This window comes from Trachypithecus francoisi, unplaced genomic scaffold (genome assembly GCF_009764315.1).
Source record: "Trachypithecus francoisi isolate TF-2019V2 unplaced genomic scaffold, Tfra_2.0 Lachesis_group10, whole genome shotgun sequence".
Taxonomy (NCBI): domain Eukaryota; kingdom Metazoa; phylum Chordata; class Mammalia; order Primates; family Cercopithecidae; genus Trachypithecus; species Trachypithecus francoisi.
In genome coordinates, this window is record NW_022681455.1 from 39,460,009 (window position 1) to 39,477,500 (window position 17,492).

Consider the following 17,492-nt stretch of genomic DNA (forward strand, 5'->3'; position numbering starts at 1 on the left):
AATGAATATGTTAATTAGCTTGATTTAAACATTCCACATTGTATACATATATCAAAACATCACAATATACCCCCAAAATATATATAATTATGGCTTTTCATTTAGAAATAATATTAAGACAAGCAAACAAAAATACCAAAAGTGGTTGAGTAATGAATGGCAAATTTGCTCTCTCTGCTTCAGCTGGGACATTGATCTCCTGCCCTTGGACGTTGGCACTCTGGCACTCAGGCCTTTGCACTCAGACTGGGACTTAAATTTTTGGCTGCCCTGGTTCCCAGGCCTGCAGGTTTGGACTAGAACTACACTAGAACTACAGCTAGACTTTCCTGGGCCTGCAGCGTGCAGATGGCAGATCGTAGGATTTCTCAGCCTCCATGCTGAGTGAGCCAATTCCTTATAATAAATCTCTCTCCATGCATCAATCTATTTCCTATTGGTTTTGCTTATCTGGACAACCCTGAGTACTACACAGGGTGAATGCTCTTTTTGCTAAACCACAGTTGCTATTACAGGCTGACACCAGGGCTGACATACAGTCTTCCTCTGCTCTCCAGAATGGTTGGTGCCGGAGCCTTAAACCACTCAATGGGTCTGAACCCTTGGCAGTTGGGAACTGGCAGGGAAACGGTGAGGGGGCTCCTCCTCACTCCCAGCCTTTCCCTTGAGCATGGAAATTTGGCTAAGGACCTCATGTCACTGAAGCTGGCCCTATATTCACAAGCAACTGTGGATTAGAATTTGGTGAGACACTGTTGGTTTTACAGAGCTACCTGAATTCTTTTGGAACCAACTGAGATGTCATCTCAGCCTTAGGGGGCAGCTGCATCCTTTATATCCTGCCATATTTCAAGGAGTCAACAATTTTATTTATTTTATTTATTTATTTCTCCTTATTTCAAGGAGTCAACAATGAAAACATCTGAAATCCATCCAAGCCCTCCCACGTCTCCACACCAAGGTTGCGAGTGTTTCCTGCATGTCTGAAGGAAGCCTGCATTCACAGAGGTAATACTGTGCCGCTTGAGGGCTGTGGAGTGCTAGGGATTCATTTGTTCATTCAACAAGCAGTCAGTGAACGCCAGCTAAGCCTCGGGAGCTGTGCCCGGTACTGGGCTATCATCTGGTCCAACCACATCATTTTACAGACGTGGAAACTTAAGCGCAGAGCCCCTCAGCTGCCTGGCTCATCTTTAAGGCCAAAATGCGAGTCCTAAGTCTCACTCATTCATTCAATAAGCACTTAATGGAGGACCAACTGTGTGACGGTCACTGTGCTTGGTGTTGGGGAAAGAAAGACGCTCTGTCCAGTGGGGGAGCCACAGACCAATCATCACCGTCTAGTGTGACGAGCTGCATCACAGAGGGATATGCAGAGTTCTGTGTGAGCCCAGAGGGAGCTGAGATAGCTCTGGGGAGGGGACATTTGGACTATCTGACTTTGGAAATGTTTTAAACAGAGCTGTGATATCGGAAGAAAGAAGCTGTATTAAAAGCTGCAGAACTCTTTCTTCAAATATAAGCTTAATGGAAAAAAAAAAAAGATCTGAAGTTGTTTTGCTTGAATTTGAGTGGGCGAATCCCAAAGCTGCGCTGTTTGCACAGTGGCTGTCCTCACCCTTGCCTCGTGGTTCTGAAGGGGCTGTAGAGAACATGTAGGTTGCACAGAGTATATTTTGCAGATCACTGGGCTAGAGGATGCTGGAAAGGCCCCTTCGGTTTTTCTTTTCTTTTTTTTTTTTACATTTGCTCTGTCTCCTAGGCTGTAGTGCAGTGACATGATCATTGCTCATAGCAGTCTCGACTTCAAGGAATCTTCCTACCTCAGCCTCCCAAGTAGCTGGGACTACAGGTGTGTGCCATTGTACCTGGCTAGTTTTTACATCTTTTGTAGAGATGAGGTCTCTCTATGCTGCCCAGGCTGGTCTCCAACTCCTGGCCTCAAGGGATTCTCCTGCCTTGGCCTCCCAAAGTGCTGAGATTACAGGCATGAGCCACTGTGCCTGCCCTCCCTACCGCCCATCCCCTCCATCTCCCTCATCTCCCCATCCCCCTCATCCCACCCCCCATCCCCCTGCCCCCATCCCTGTTTCAGTTCTGTCTCAATCCGTGGTTCCTCTCCACAACCTTGGATTCCCAGTTTCACACACTGGATCATGCTAGGTGCTCAGTGAAGTCTGGGGAATAAATGGTTGACAGTCTGGCCTTTTGCTTTCTCTGAAGTTTGTTGTCTCTAGGTGCAGAACTCCAAAAAGCATTTCAAAAGTAAGTGTTCACCAATGTTACATCAAATGGAAGAAGATGGCATCAACAGCCGAGGCCTGTCTTTGAAAAACAACAGGGATGCCACAAGAGGTCACTGCAGGAATGCCGGTTGTGGGAAAAGAGCCCTCTCAAAGATGACGCAGTAAAACAGGGAGCCAGCAGCTTCAGAGCCTCTCTCTAATCCATCAGGCCCTTGCAGGGGACTCAGAGCTGCCTCTGCCTGATTTCCCAGGTCAGGTAGTGAAACACCAGCCAGTGGCAATCTCAGGGCCCCAGGTGGCATTACAGTCGATGGGCTTGTTCTTGGGGGCTGCTTTTGTTCAAGGAGATCTTTGTTCCTGGGGCAGTGAGAAAAGGGAGGAGGGAGGTGGGAAGAGGGGTAGTGCCCAAGAGGTAGTATTCGTGGGGGAATCTCAGCCATCCTTTGGAACTTGTTGATCTTAAGTTTGTGGGTATTTTCTTTTTTTAATTAATACTATCAGTATAATATCTTCTACAACAGTATATGAAACATGCCTGCAGTTGAGGAAATGGGATGTTCCAGTAAGCTCTGTTTTCACAGAAGTTGGGTCAAGGGTAAGCAGAGAAGCGTAAATGTAGAGAAACCCCCACCCCACACACAAACACACAAACCACACACACATATAACACATACAACATATCCATACCACAGACACACCACACACACACAAACACACAAACCACACACATACACACCACACATGCAAACACAAAACACACATACAACATATCCAACACACCACATACACACACACCACATGCCACATATACATACATACAACACACCCACACTGCACACATACCACATATACACATACACATAACACATATCCATACCACATACACACACATCACATGACACATATATACACCACACACATACATACACAACAGACACACATATACACACACCCCAACTAACCCAAACTATTTCCCACTCTTCTCTGTGGTTCAGAATCCTGCCCATTCCTCAAGACTCAGCCCAGGCCTGTGATCTCGGTGACAACCCCCCAGGGCCACTCCTCCTGGTAAGAATGAAAAGTTCTCATGGCCTGTCCCTCTCACCTGACATGTTTCACATGCTGTTTGGTAGTGTGATGTATCTTTTAAATTTTAACCGCAGGCACCTGTTAAGGGTTTTGACTGAACCGAACAAGATCCAGCCCTGATCAAATATTGCTCAGAAGAGATATTTGAGAGAGAGGCCACAGCCCACGTTCCTGGGGCTGGATTCTTCCAGTTTTAGTCATGCTCTGTGTGGCCATCAGAAAGCCGAGTACCTGGATCCTATTATCTTGGCCGCTCACATAAACGCTTTCAGTGAGTTATGCTTTAATGTCAGGCTTCTAGCTTTTATAGAGGGTCGATAGAAGAATCATCTGGTTGAATAACATTTCGGTATCTTTTGTAAAACTGTAGTTGAAGACATTGTTCACTGTGTCACTCAGTGTCCTTTATACAAGGATCCACACGATAAATTCTGGCTTGTATTTAGTTCCAGGAAGAAATTCTATTTTCTGCAGATAAATTAGTTAGTATGCTTCCTGCTGTCAGAAAATGAAAACTATGTAACTCTGGGTGCCTCTTTTTTGCTTAGCAGCTAGACAAGAGAGAGCCAAATTTATTGCCTGTGTGTTGTAATTTGCTCAGCTGTGGAGTCCAAAAGCACTTATGCCTTCTACTTCTTTTAAATGGACTTATTTTATTTTATTTTACGCTCAAATGTCTCATTGTGCTTTTGCAGGAATGTGTGACTCTGGAAGTCACCTGGGGAAGCACTCATTTGGCCATTGACTTGGCCTATTTATTGCTTGTGCTGGCTGCTAGGGATGCGAAGATGAATTTGACTGCACCCACCTTTCCTGGAGCTCACATTTTAGCATGGAGAATATATATGGAAATAAATAATTACAAAATAGGGTTGGTGCCTTAACGGAGACCCATGAGGTGGAGGCAAAAGCAGACTTGGGGAGAAGGGGTCAGGGAAGGCTTCATGGAGGAGGTTAAGGTTGAATTAGTTTTGTGACTACAGTGGAAAGAGGACAGTGAATGGAAAAATGTAGGTCACTGAATCTGATACTTAAAAAAAAGGAGTTGTCTTTTTATGCATATGCCAACTCATCCTGGTTAGATTGGAAACTCTTTGAGGACAGGCACTGGATACAGCCCTCTGTGGATTCCATGATGCCTGGCAAAGTGCTAAGGGCAGTGCAGTGTGATGGTTGGAGCACTGCTCTGCACCCAGGCTGCTGGCCTTGCATCCATAGCTGAGCAAAGTTAGGCAGGTTTCCTTAACCCCTTTGGGCCTTAACTGTAAAGTGAGGATAACAGTAACATCCACGTCATGGGGATGTGAGCATTAAAGAGGAAACCCATGTAGAGAACTCAGTAACATGCCTGGCACATGGTAAAGTACTCAAGAAACATTTGCTGATTAGTCTCATCTGCATTATCAACAATACTAAATCATTTGGGGTCGATAGTATAGTAAAGTGGTAAAAACACACAACTGAATTCAGCAAAGCACTCTCAGCTCAGCTAGCTGAATCTAGTTAAGTTAGTATCATTTCCAAATGATGCCTAATTTAAAAATAACATTGTTCTATTGTTTCCTGAAACAGTGTGTGGGAGTCAGCCCTCCTCTGAGACCTGATGATGTTCTTAGAAATGGTTGAAATTTGTCTTAAAAGACACCCCCAGCTCTGACCGTCACATCTAGGGAGCTCACAGGGCCCAATACTTCTTCAGCCTCCTTTTTGTCTTCATTAGCTCTCCTGTTCACTAAGTTTTAAAAGGACCAGGATTCGGTAGATGTTTATGCTTCCTGATGTATCTTGGGTGAGTCATAGATGAAGAAAGAACCATAGTCTTGATTTTCAGCCAAGAAAGAGTACAAATCCTCATAAAAGCACATGCACAGTCACGCATGCGTGCACACACACACAGCCTTGAAAGGGCCATCCATATGCCATTAGTGTGGTGGCAAATGTTTAACAGCCACTCTCTGGGAAAAAAAAAGTCCCATTTATAATACTTGCCAATATCCTTGGTGTAAATATTTCCAGCATGGCTGATTTTAAGCCACCAGGGTGATGTCGCTAAATGTGGATTTGGGAAGAGAGGCACAGCAGCGCACCATCACACAGTGTTCCCACCACACAGATACAGTGGATACAGATCACTTCAAAAGCACAGATAATAACACAGTGTAGTAAATTAGGAAGTGGTGAAGTTTGAGTACTTGTTACCTTTCTTAATATAACTTATTTAATCATAAACTTATCTGATTTAATTTTAATCACATCTTTGTTTAAAAATGGCTCCCCAAATTCCTGGAGTATTAACAATTTACGCTTTTATGGACTGAGCCAGCTCAGCACACCACTGGGAATGGCTTATCATCATCCATGGATGATTTCTTCCAAATGGTGCCGCTCACATCACCACTACGTCTTTGTTCCTTGGGGATATGGAATTGCCTTTATAGAAATTTCCCTGGGCACACATCTACTTACACATCCAGAGACATATTCTTCTGCAAAACATATAACAAAAACTCTCTTGATCCAACTTGCTCATCACCCTTCCCCACAACAAACCCAAACCAATCACACCCACACTTTCATGAAATCATAGGAACATGTAGGCAAAAGAAACAGTAGCAGAGGAGATGCTGAGAATGGAGAGTGAGAGAAAGTGAAACGAAGCAGACAAAAGGAACAGAATGAAAAGGGTGACAGTAGTACAAGATACACAAAAAAGACAGAAATGAAAGGGGGTGTACCACTGAGTCACTTCTTTACTCTTAGATCTGAAGCCTGAATTATAAAACATCAGGGAATCCAAATATACTGAGTAGGCTGCCTTTACTCTTACAGGAGCCCGCTGTCCTAGCCTTCAGCCCAACTGCTAGGCTGAAGGGTGAGGGTTAAGGTTCTATAAACAATCTGTCTTGAGAGGTTTCTCTCAGTGAGGAGACTTCCCATCTGAAATGTGGCCACTTGGGACACACAAGCTCTGGCAGTTCCAAATCTCCATCAGACAACCTCCTAAGGAGTTTGGATGGCAACATGGCATTTAATCTCAGAATGGCAGCTGGGAGATGTTAACACTTCTTCTCTAATTGGGATAGTATGCTTTTAAAATAAATAGGTATTTCAAATACTCTTAATTAGACTTCCAGCCAAAGTGCTTTCCGTTTGAAGTTTGCTGATTACTTCAGGCAAAGCTAGGCGCTGCTGAACCTGACACCTGCTGTAATTCAGAAGACTCCCAGAGAGATGAGCAGAGGAATTAAGGCACAAGCCTGTGATTGAAAACATACAGCAGTTTTCCAAAGGCCCAGGGAGTGTCTGCTCCAGCTGCAAGGACCATCCCTGGGAGGGGAGGGGATTGGGCAGCAGAAAGGATGGAAGATCTCTTGCCCACAAAGCCATGGATATGGCTTCCCAGACCAAAGATGAAAATTGCCCCTAGAGTTGAGTGGTATTTTTCACATCATTGTTTCTTTATTTTTAAATTTCCATTTTTAAATTTTAGATAGAGGGGTACATGTGCAGGTTTATTACAAGGGTACATTGCATGATGCTGAGGTTTGGGCTTGTATTGATCTCGTCACCATGGTAGTGAACGTTGTAACTAATAGGAAATTTGTCAGTCCTTGCCCTCTTCCCTCCCTCCCTCCCTCCTTTTGGAGTCTCTGATGTTTGTTGGTTCCATCTTTATGTCTGTGTGAACTCAAGATTTAGCACCCACTTACAAGTGAGAACATGCGATATTTGGTTTTCTGTTCCTGAGTTAATTCATTTAGGGTAATGACTTGCAGCTGTATTCATGTTGCTGCAAAGGAGTGATTTTGTTCTTTTTTATGGCTGTGTAGTATTCCATGATGTGTACCACATTTGCTTTATCCAATCCACCATTGATGGGCACCGAGATTGATTCCATGTCTTTGCTATTGTGAATAGTGCTGCAATGAACATATGTTTCAGTGCATGTGTCTTTTGGTAGAAGGATTTATTTTTCTTTTGGTATATAGCCAGTAATGGGATTGCTGGGTTGAAAGGCAGTTCTATTTTTAGAGCTTTGAGAAATCTCCAAACTGCTTCCCAGAGGAGGTGAAATAATTTGCATTCCCACCAGCAGTGTATAAATATACCCTTGTCCCTGCAACCTTGCCAACACTGTTATTTTTTGACTTTTTTAGCAGTAGCCATTCTGACTGGTGTGAGATGGTATCTCATTGCGATTTTGATTTGCATCTTTCTGATGATTAGTGATGTTGAACATTGTTTTGTATGTTTCTTGGCCACTTGTATGTCTTCTTTTGAGAAGTGTCTGTTCCTGTCTTTGCCCACTTTTTAATAGGTTTTTTTTTCTTATTCATTCATTTAAGTTCCTTATAGATTCTGGATATTAATCCTTCATTGGATGCATAGTTTGCAAATATTTTCTCCCATTCTGTAGGTTCTCTATTTACTCTTTTGAGAGTTTCTTTTGCTGTGCAGAAGTTCTTTAGTTTAATTAAGTTCCATTTGTCTATGTTTGATTTTGTTGCATTTGCTTTTGGGGTCTTCATCATAGATTCATTGCCTAGACCAATGTCTAGAAAAGTATATCCTAGGTTTTCTTCTAGAATTTTAACAGATTGAAGTTTTACGTTTAAGTCTTTAATCCATCTTGAGTTCATTTTTGTATATGGTTAGAGGTAGGAGTCTAGTTTCATTCTTCTGCAAATAGCCAGTTTTCCCAGCACTATTTATTGAATAGGATGTTCTTTCCCCATTGTTTATTTTTGTTGACTTTGTTGGACATCAGTTGGTTGTAGGTGTGCAGCTTTATTTCGGGAGTTTTTATTTTGTTCCATTGGTCTATATGTCTGGTTGTGTACTAATACTATACTGTTTTGGTTACTGTAGCCTTGTAGTTTAGTTTGAAATTGGGTAATGTGATACCTCTAGCTTTGTTCTATTTGCTTAGGATGGCCTTGGCTATTTAGGCTCTTCTATGGTTCCATATGAATTTTAGAATAGCTTTTTTCTAATTCTGTGTAAAATGATATTGGCAATTGGTAAAAATGGAAATAGCATTGAATCTGTAGATTGTTTTGGACATTTAAACAATATTGATTCTTCCAATTCATGAGCATGGAATGCTTTTCCATTTGTTTGTGTTGTCTGTGATTTCTTCCAGCAGTGTTTTACAGGTCTCCTCATAGAGATCTTTCACCTTCACCATTAGGTGCATTCCTGGATATTTTTAGTTTTTTGTGGCTATTGTAAATGGGATTGCATTCTTGATTGTAAGCATGAAAGTTTTTGGTGTATGGAAATGCTACTGATTTTGTACATTCATTTTGTATCCTGAGACTTTGCTGAAGTAGTTTATCAGGTCTTGGAGTATTTTGGCAGAATCTTTAGAGTTTTCTAGGTATATAGTCATATCAGCAAAGAGAGATAACTTGACTTCTTCTTTTCTGTTTGGATGCCTTTTATTTCTTTCTCTGGCCTAATTGCTCTGGCTAGGACTTCCTACATTGTTGTTCTTATTTAACCAGTAACGTGAAGGCTGGAGAAGAGGGCAGATGTTTCACGGCCAGGTGGCAGCCCTTGGGGACGACTCCATACCCAGGGACCTGCCAGGGTGAGCATGAAGCAGGATACAGAGGCCTATAAGGTCACCTTGGTACAGTTTTCCAGCAGAGGTCATTCTGCCTTCCCAAGTCTGGGAAGGGCCCTGGGGCAGCCTGGCTCTTTGTTGAAGACACTTTGCAGAATCTCAATTCTAAGTGTGTGCCCAAGTCTCTGGTGTGGGGAGGGCAGTGTACCTGACCCCTCAGTCCTAGGGCCAACAGTAGGAAGCTCAGAGCTCCAGTCGCTGTGGCTTAGGTGCCCTTGTTCTATGTTCCTGATGTAATCAGTATTTATTCTATATCATCATTATTACCACTGAAATGAAACAACCAACCTTCCTAATGATACAAGCTACCAAAGTCAAATGAGCCATCGTCATGACTTTAGAGGCTCTCCTCCATTTCTCCACCATTGGCCCTGGGTGCTGGATTTCTCCGATTACAGGTAATTGAGGGTCCATGCCAACTCAAGGGGAGCTTTTTTGGTCTGAAATACATGAATTTCTTATTTAATCAAAGCTCTCCATAAATTGTTGATCCCAGCTAGCTGGAGAGGAAATGAGGTGGTTCTACCTAGGATACCCACTCCATCAGTCCTCTGCAAGCTATACTCTTCTCCCAGCTGATTTCATTGGGTCACATATCAAAAAAGGGTGTTTTCTACAGATGTCCACTGCTTAAAAGGTGCCAAGGGCCTCTTAGAATATGACCGTACTGGTTTAGTGTTTGCATTCTTCATGCATTAAAGCGGGTTGATCACTGCAGTGGGCAGTAAACAGCATGAGGGCTAACAGAACCAAACTTGGAACAGAGTTGTGTTCAAATCCTTGTTTCAACACTCACTGGCTACATGACCTTGGGAAGGCACGGCATCTCCCCTATCTGGTAAATGCACTTACCTCTTTGCACTGCTGTGGATGAAAGGAGATTGCATATGAAGCTGAGCAATAGACACAGGTCTGTAAACAAATGCTGTTTTCATCATTAACTATTTCTGTTAGGATTAGTTAGTAGTGGCTCTCAAAAGCTCAGATAGGACTCTGAGGATCTGGGACACAGTGGGTGAATTTAGGTGGGGATGTGGGGTGGGAAAGGAGGGGAGGATGAGGCAACAGCTGGAAGGGTGGGGTGCCAGGTGCTGATGGCCAGGCGCAAGAACACAGGCTGGGGAAACAAATCCTGTTGCGGGGGGCCATCCAAGGAAAGCTAAGTGGATAGCAACCCTTGCCATCCTTAACTTCAGAGAGGGTTTTAAATGGGTTATCTTTTAGCTGGGTTTGGATTCCTAAAATCAGATCAGTTTATATTACCTTCATCCTCTTCCTGCAGATTCTACTTTGTACCTACCTAGGGCTACTTGCTGTATATGCCGCTGGGTGATTTCTTCCTTCAGGTGACCTGCCAAAGACACAAAAGAAAACTACCAGTGGGTTTCCAGTGGGCTGGAGGAAGACTGCCTCAGAAGCATGTGGCAAGCTACAGAAAAAAAAAAAAGGTAGAGTAAGGGAGACAAAAGCAGGCACAGCTTTCAAGAAATGCCCTTCCATGGTTCCTAGATTGTGTTGGAAGAAGAGGTTGCAAAGGCCTAGGTGCTGGCACACCAGTGCAAACACACATTTCACCCTTGAGTTCAATCATCTTAGGATTCGAGTATCTTAGTCTGTCACCCATAACTTTTGCTGAGGCCCCGATTCTCCTAAATGGTTTTTTCTATTATTAATAAAGGAAAAAGCAGAATTTGGTCTTTTAATAATTTTTAGGCCTACTTTAAAATCCACATCTTTCTTTAAGCTATATGAAACTGTGTCAAATAAAAAAAGATGGTGGTTTTAGCTGACAATAACCCTAATAGTTGGTCATTTGGTGTGAAGCTCATATAATTCTAGTTTACATTAATAAAGGTATGGTGAGCAGAGAACAGTGATCGTTCCCTTCAGGGAGGTGATAGTTCCACTCGGCTCTACAAGTGAGGAGACCTCACCTAGTATTTGTTCTGGGAGTTACTCTTCAAAAGGAACATTTGCAAAATAGAAAATATTCAGAAGATGGTGACTGGAATGGTGAGGGTTCTGAAACCATGCCATACGAGAAATATTTAAGGTGACCTGAGACATTCAGATGTGAAGACAAGACTTGGAGAGAAGAAATTGAGATAATGGCTGTCTTTGAATATCTGAACATTGTCATATGAATTAGAAAAAGCTTTATTTTTATCTTACTCCTGAGGGCAGAAATCAAGTCAAATGAAAGCAGACTTGGGGCTTAATAGAAGGAAGAAACAGCTCACAATGAGGACTATCTCAAAATGGATTAAGTTGTCTCAAAATGGATTAAATCTTCTGGCAAAGCAGTGAGCCCCTTCCTGAAAGTGTTCAAGCAGAAGCTGGGTGACCATCTGTTGGGTTGTTAGAGTGAGAATTCCTGCCCTGGGAAGGATCTGGGAGGCAATGACCTCCAGGCGTCCTCCATCTCTAAAATTCCATGATTTCATGCATGAAGGATGGGTGAAACAGCAGCCCGGAGTTTGTTTATGTCCAAGGGCTCAGCACACTTATTAAAATGTCAGTGCTGTCTGTATGGCATGTCCCATTTGGGGGATGTGATCAGGCCACTGGGGGATTCCAAGAAAGCCTGGAAAATTCATTGCTTCCTTGCTTAAGATATTTCTTTCCTCACATAAGTACATTCTATACCTCCAAGGCTATAGCTGAATTGAGAATTCAAAAGATGAGTAGACGAGGAAGCAGTCACAAGAGACTTTATCACTTATGGAGAGTTCTAGGGTACTCCTAGAATGTTACAATTGGGAGAGATGGCAGAGGTCATTCAGTTCAACTTTGCACCCAATTTAGGAATCCCTTCTACAGAAGGAAATGAGCATTTCCCTTCGGACTTGTATGTATTCGAGCAATTCCATTAAGATATATATAAGGAATTAATTATGTGAAGTTGCATTTACTTCCCTATAACTTTCAGTTGTGTGCCTGGCCTGTTCTCTGGATCAGCACAGAAAAAGATCCTCTATCACTGGTGGTGAGGGCCCTTCACACATCTGAGGATGCTTTGACTGATTTCTCTACTTCGACTTGCCCTCTGTGGAGGCCAAACATTACCAGTCCTTAGGTGATACCTCGGAGGCCACTATCTCCAGGCACATCATTGTCTTGGGTAAGGGTCTGGGGCACCTGCATGTCTGTGCCTTGGTGTCCATGTGTCCCCACTGGAGAAAGTTATGCATAGAGAGCATGGCAGACATTGGGCCTAAGCAATAATTGCACCCTTATTCCATGTGGGGGAAGGGTGGGAACTTCAGGAGTGTGCTGAGGCGGATTTGGGGAAGTGGAAACTTGACCCAGTGATGAGTATTGGTGAACCTGGATCCAACAGGAAAATGACTTTGACACCTGAGCCAGCCACAGCCCCAAATGGATCTTTTCCTCACTCGGTGCGATTTGACCCTTATTGTCCATATGAGCAGAGTAAAGACGTTGGGGACATAAGGCTGCTGCTGGACTGAGACTCTAGGCTGCATCAAACACCGCTGAATTAAATTGTAAGACAGGATAGCACATGCATGCTCCAAATAAAAGGAGATATTGCTGTGACAAATGCAACACACCATTTAGAAACATCTCTTGATTTACAGTGAGTCATCAAAAGCTTTTTAATCCTGCAGTATGGAGAGTCATTGACGCTTTGGTACCCTGCCTGTTTCCTGGGTATCGGGCACAGCCATATACCAGGAGCTTCTCATATGCCTGGGTACTGCCTTCCTAATGAGCCTGGACAGCGGCTTGCTCCTTTAGAGCACACACTGGTTTGCACTGCTCCCTGGAAAACTACCTCCCTGATAATAAGTCTCCCCAATAATAAGCCTCCCTGACAATGGGCCTCCTGACACATGCTTCCTCAAGTCTGTGCCTCCCAACCCCATGCCTCGACCAGAGTAGGTGCACTCAACCTGGTACGTCACAATTTTGAAACTCAGAGTTGGTGAATTGACTAACATTTCCCACCGCATGGCAAGTTTCCCCTGCCCCCACCAAACAAGCTTCCGAAAATAGCTTTATGGCTGATACCTAATTGCATTTCTAACAGAGCTATTCTTCATGTGCAGATAACAGTCTGTAACCTGCTGGATCTTGCCGCTTCCTGGGTTTTGGCAAAAGAAGGAGTTGAGGGGGATTGCAGAATTCACTCAGCATGCAGCTTGCTGTCATTACTACGGTGATAAATTTGCTGGTTTTGGCCTGGGTTCCTGGACACATCCCCATCCAGAGGTATGGAAAAGAGATGAAATGGAAACAGAGAACTCCCAGCCTGAGGCTGGAGACAGTCTGGGAGGGAAGTAGGGAGCCCAGATTGAGGCTGAAAAGCAAAAGGGTAGGGGAGGGAAGGAATGCGCTGCCTGCAGGAGTGTCCGTAATTAGTAACTTTTCCTCCAGTAATTTACCACAGTACATGCTAGAAACACCTTCTCTCCCTTTTGATTCATTAATTGATGGAGTGGGGGTGGCAGCGGGGAGCAGAGCTTACAGCAATCCATGGGAAAGCTCCAGAGGAGATGGGTGACCTTAAATATGACCGTGAGCGGGGTATGTGGAGGTGGTGCTCTGTGTGGTGTATGGTTTTTTTTCTGTTACTGAGTAGTTCTAGGGAAAGTATTATCATCATGCAGAAGTGAAACTGATTTTTTTATATCAATGTTCAGTCTTCTGAATAAAACCATTTTTCATAAGCTTCACACTTTATTTTGCATGCATGCTACTTTGTGATTGTTCACCAAGTGAACACTGCTTGGCTGGCCCGGAGGAGCGCTATTCACTTACGACTCCCTGAGTGGCTGTCTGCTGCTCCTGCAATTTCTGGGATGCTGTGCCTCATTCAACATGTTTATGCTGCTATCAAACAATAAATACTTATCTCTCGTCTACTATAGGTTACACACTATGTTCTGAGTGCTGTGGAATATACACACTCGTAGAAGGCTCTATCCTGGCCTAGGAAAGTCAGCGTGGTACGGGGATCAGCAAAGAGGTGGCCTGTGTGCTCTTTCTTTTAAACGCTGGACCAATGGCTGGTCTTGCTCGTCCATCAGGGATGGTTTGCTTTCCTGCTGAGCCTGAGTTTGGCTCTCCCACACAGCACTCTGGGCAGCTACAGCCCATCACTTGAAGTTGGACTTGAGATGAAGCAAAACCTCTTTGCCATTTCAGTTATTCTAGAAAATAATTACAAATCTGGGCCGGGCATGGTGGTTCATGCCTGTAATCCCAGCACTTTGGGAGGCCAAGGTGGGTGGATCACCTGAGGTCAGGAGTTTAGGACCAGTCTGGTCAACACGGCAAAACTGCATCTGTACTAAAAATCCAAAAATTAGTCGGGCATGGTGATGGGTGCCTGTAATCCCAGCTACTTGGGAGGCTGAGGCAGGAGAAGCACTTGAACCTGGGAGGCAGAGGTTGCAGTGAGCCAAGATCGTGCCACTGCACTCCAGCCTGGGCAACAGAATGAGACTGTCTCAAAAAAAAAAAAAAAAGAAAAGAAAGAGAAAATAATTACAAATCTGGAGGTAGACAGAGTTGAGTTCAAATTTCAGTTTTGCTGCTTCTTAGTTGAATGGGCTAATTAACATCTCTAAGCCTCAATGTTATCATTTGAAAAATGGAAATAATACTATAACTGCAATAATATCTGCTTTACTATATCTCAAGATCTTTCAGAGAAGCAAGGGATAATGCACCAGCATGTAGGATATACCACGCTAGTTTTAGGTATTCAGGCACTTTCAGACATATTGGAAGGTACTACGTGGTTAAGATGACAGGTCAAGTGGCTAAATGTCAAATCGACGGTAGAGATACATTTAGAGGAGGAAAGGAGACATTGGGAAAGGCATAATCACTACAGGCGAATTGAGTAGGCTCAGAAAAGAGCAAGGGTGTTAAGGTGCGCTTGGGAAGGGCACTCCAGTCTGACAGAACTGCTGGGACAAGAATGCAGAAGCCAAGTACATACTGGTTTGGGACAGGAGTGGCAAGGGAGGGTTGAGTGGAGGACTAGGGCTGGGGAAGACTGAATTGTATTCATACTGGAGTCTAGGGTCCTGGGTAATTACTAAGAGCTCTGGACCCAGGTAAACGCTATTTGTCTATCTGACTATACTACTAGAGTAGAACTGGGGTGTGGGGAGAATATGTAGAATATGTTTCCTGCCTGAGGGGCCTCTTTGAAAGGAAGGTCTAGTTAGAGGCTCTGAACTCAGAGTGTCAATTTCAGCTGTGATGTGAGAAGCCAGTTTTTTTTTTTTTTTTTTGTGCTAACACAGAGGATCATGATAACCTAAGGTTAGATCCCTAAAGGCTGTGTGTAAGGCTATTTGTAAAAATAATGGGCCTAGAATAAATTGTGTAATCCTTACACGGATTTCCAACTAACAGGAGGATGTAAATTCTTTGAAACCCTAAAATCAGACATATTCATGTCCCCCTTGCTAATATGTATTTCATCAGGCTTTATCCAAACTTGTTGGTATACTTTGAAAATGTCTTGAGGCAGGAAATACCTCTTCTCACCATAGCAGTGGTGGATAAAATAGAAAAGAGACTATCAGGAAGACATTGCTGGATTTGATTATGAGACATATTTCTGAAGACCAGAAGTAGGATGGAAATGCAAAAATGGCGAGTGGAGCTGAGGCCTTGAGCATGCAAAGCACTGGTAGAAGTAGGAAGGTGACTAAAAGGGTGCCATGCAAAACAGGGTAAGAGTCAGGCACATCGTTTGAAGCTGAGGGTTGAAGTGAGACTCCCTATCACCCAATCTGTGAGTGAAAGGGGACTGAAAAAAACGTGCACCAGATGTTGCTTGGGGCTATGGTTTCCAACTCAATGCAAGCCAAAGGAGGAAGAAATGTACAAACTCAGCCTCTCTCCAGTTGCCAAGCCCAGCTGCTCACGGGCTCTAGATAGGGTCTGCTCATCTCCAGTTCTGTTATGGAGCAGGCACTCCAAATTGTCTTTACTGGAGCTGATTTTGGATTGGGGTCCTGGAGGATCTGTCAGCCAGAGAGGGATGAACACAAAGAGAAAGAGAGTAAGAGAAATAAATAAAACGTGTTTCATTAAAAATGGGCCTGCCCACCAAAATGCCAAAATATATGAATAAATCTAATGCTAAAAAAAGATAGTCAAGTCAATAGTTGGAACATGAATTAGTTACAGATGAAAGTAATTTTCTGGGCAGGCAGATGCAGAACCACAGAGGCTTGAGTTAATTTTACTCTTCAGTTTAGGGTATGCCATCTGCATTAGCCTGGGCAATGCCTCTCCTATATGTTTGTTTGTATGTATAGATGTATGTATGCATAAGCATTTATATATATGTGTGTGTGTGTGTGTGTATGTATACGTGTACTTTGACCCTCATACTTCATGCCTCATGTCCTATTCTCATTCTCCTCTTCTTCCAACAGGCAACCATTCTAATTTGTTTGATGTATGTGTTCTTATTGTAGGTGTTCTTACAATTTGTATTCAAGTTTTCTGTGTAGTTTTAAGCTGTGAAAGTAATATTGTGCTATAGATCTCATTCTGTTTCTTATTTATTAGTACTGTTTTTGACATCTGTTTTGCTGTATATGCATCGAATTCTCAGTTTCTGACTGCTACATCCATTCCAAAGAATGCACCCCAAATTTTACTTCCATTTTTTGATAGTTGAACAACTGGATTGCACCTCACTCCCACTAACGCCAACAGTGCTGTGATGACCATCCCTAAGCACGTAGTCTTATAAGTCTGTAAGAAAATTTCTCTGCTGGTTCTCAGCAGATCTGTGAAATTAATTTGAGTGCTGCCCTCCATAATGATTGAGCTAGTCTATCTGCCCAAGGCAAAGACCTTAAAATATGTTGAGGATACTTAACGAGATTAATGAAGAGATATATTTTCTTTAAAAAGAATAAGAAATATGTGACAAATAGGTATAAATGATACAAGAATAGTTGGATAGAACAGAAATTTTAAAATAAAAACTAGTCATTGAAATGAATAAAAAGTACAGAGAGTAAGGGAATAAACTCTAGACAGGGTAAATTTCAAAAGTGAATTAGTGAATTGGAAGACAGTTGGAAAAACTCACTCAAACACAGCACAGAAAGCAAGAGATAAAAATGGGGAAAGCAGTTAAAAGTCACGGAGAAGAGACTGAGAGGCTTCCTAATTTGCCTAGAATTCTAGAAGAGAATGGAGGCAAATTGTAAAGAAGCAGTATTCGAAGAGATAGCAGTTGAGATTTTCCAGCATTCGAGAAAAATATAAGCCCTTGGGTTAAAAGTGCAGTTTGAATATTGAGCAGGAAAAATAAAAATAAATCCACCCCCAGACACATCATAGTAAAATTACAGAACTTCAGGGAAACAGAACCACTATTAACAGCTTCCAGGGGACCTGCAAAGGAGCAACTTAGATGACCGCCCACCCTCAGTGACAACTGCAGGTGCCAGGAGATAGTGGAGGGAAACAGCTGTCAATGTGAATTTTATTCATACCCAAACTATCATTCATAGGTGAGG

General features: G+C 43.0%; 1 protein-coding gene across 2 annotated transcripts in view; it reads right to left on the reverse strand.

Moving 5' to 3' along the window:
* The window catches only part of KIF6 (kinesin family member 6), a 382,690-nt gene that overhangs the window by 40,189 nt on the left and 325,009 nt on the right, over positions 1-17,492 (reverse strand). For both annotated transcript variants that reach the window (XM_033217053.1, XM_033217051.1), the window contains one exon: positions 10,265-10,315. In XM_033217053.1, coding sequence (XP_033072944.1) covers positions 10,265-10,315 — 51 coding nt within the window. The remainder of the gene's footprint in view (positions 1-10,264; positions 10,316-17,492) is intronic.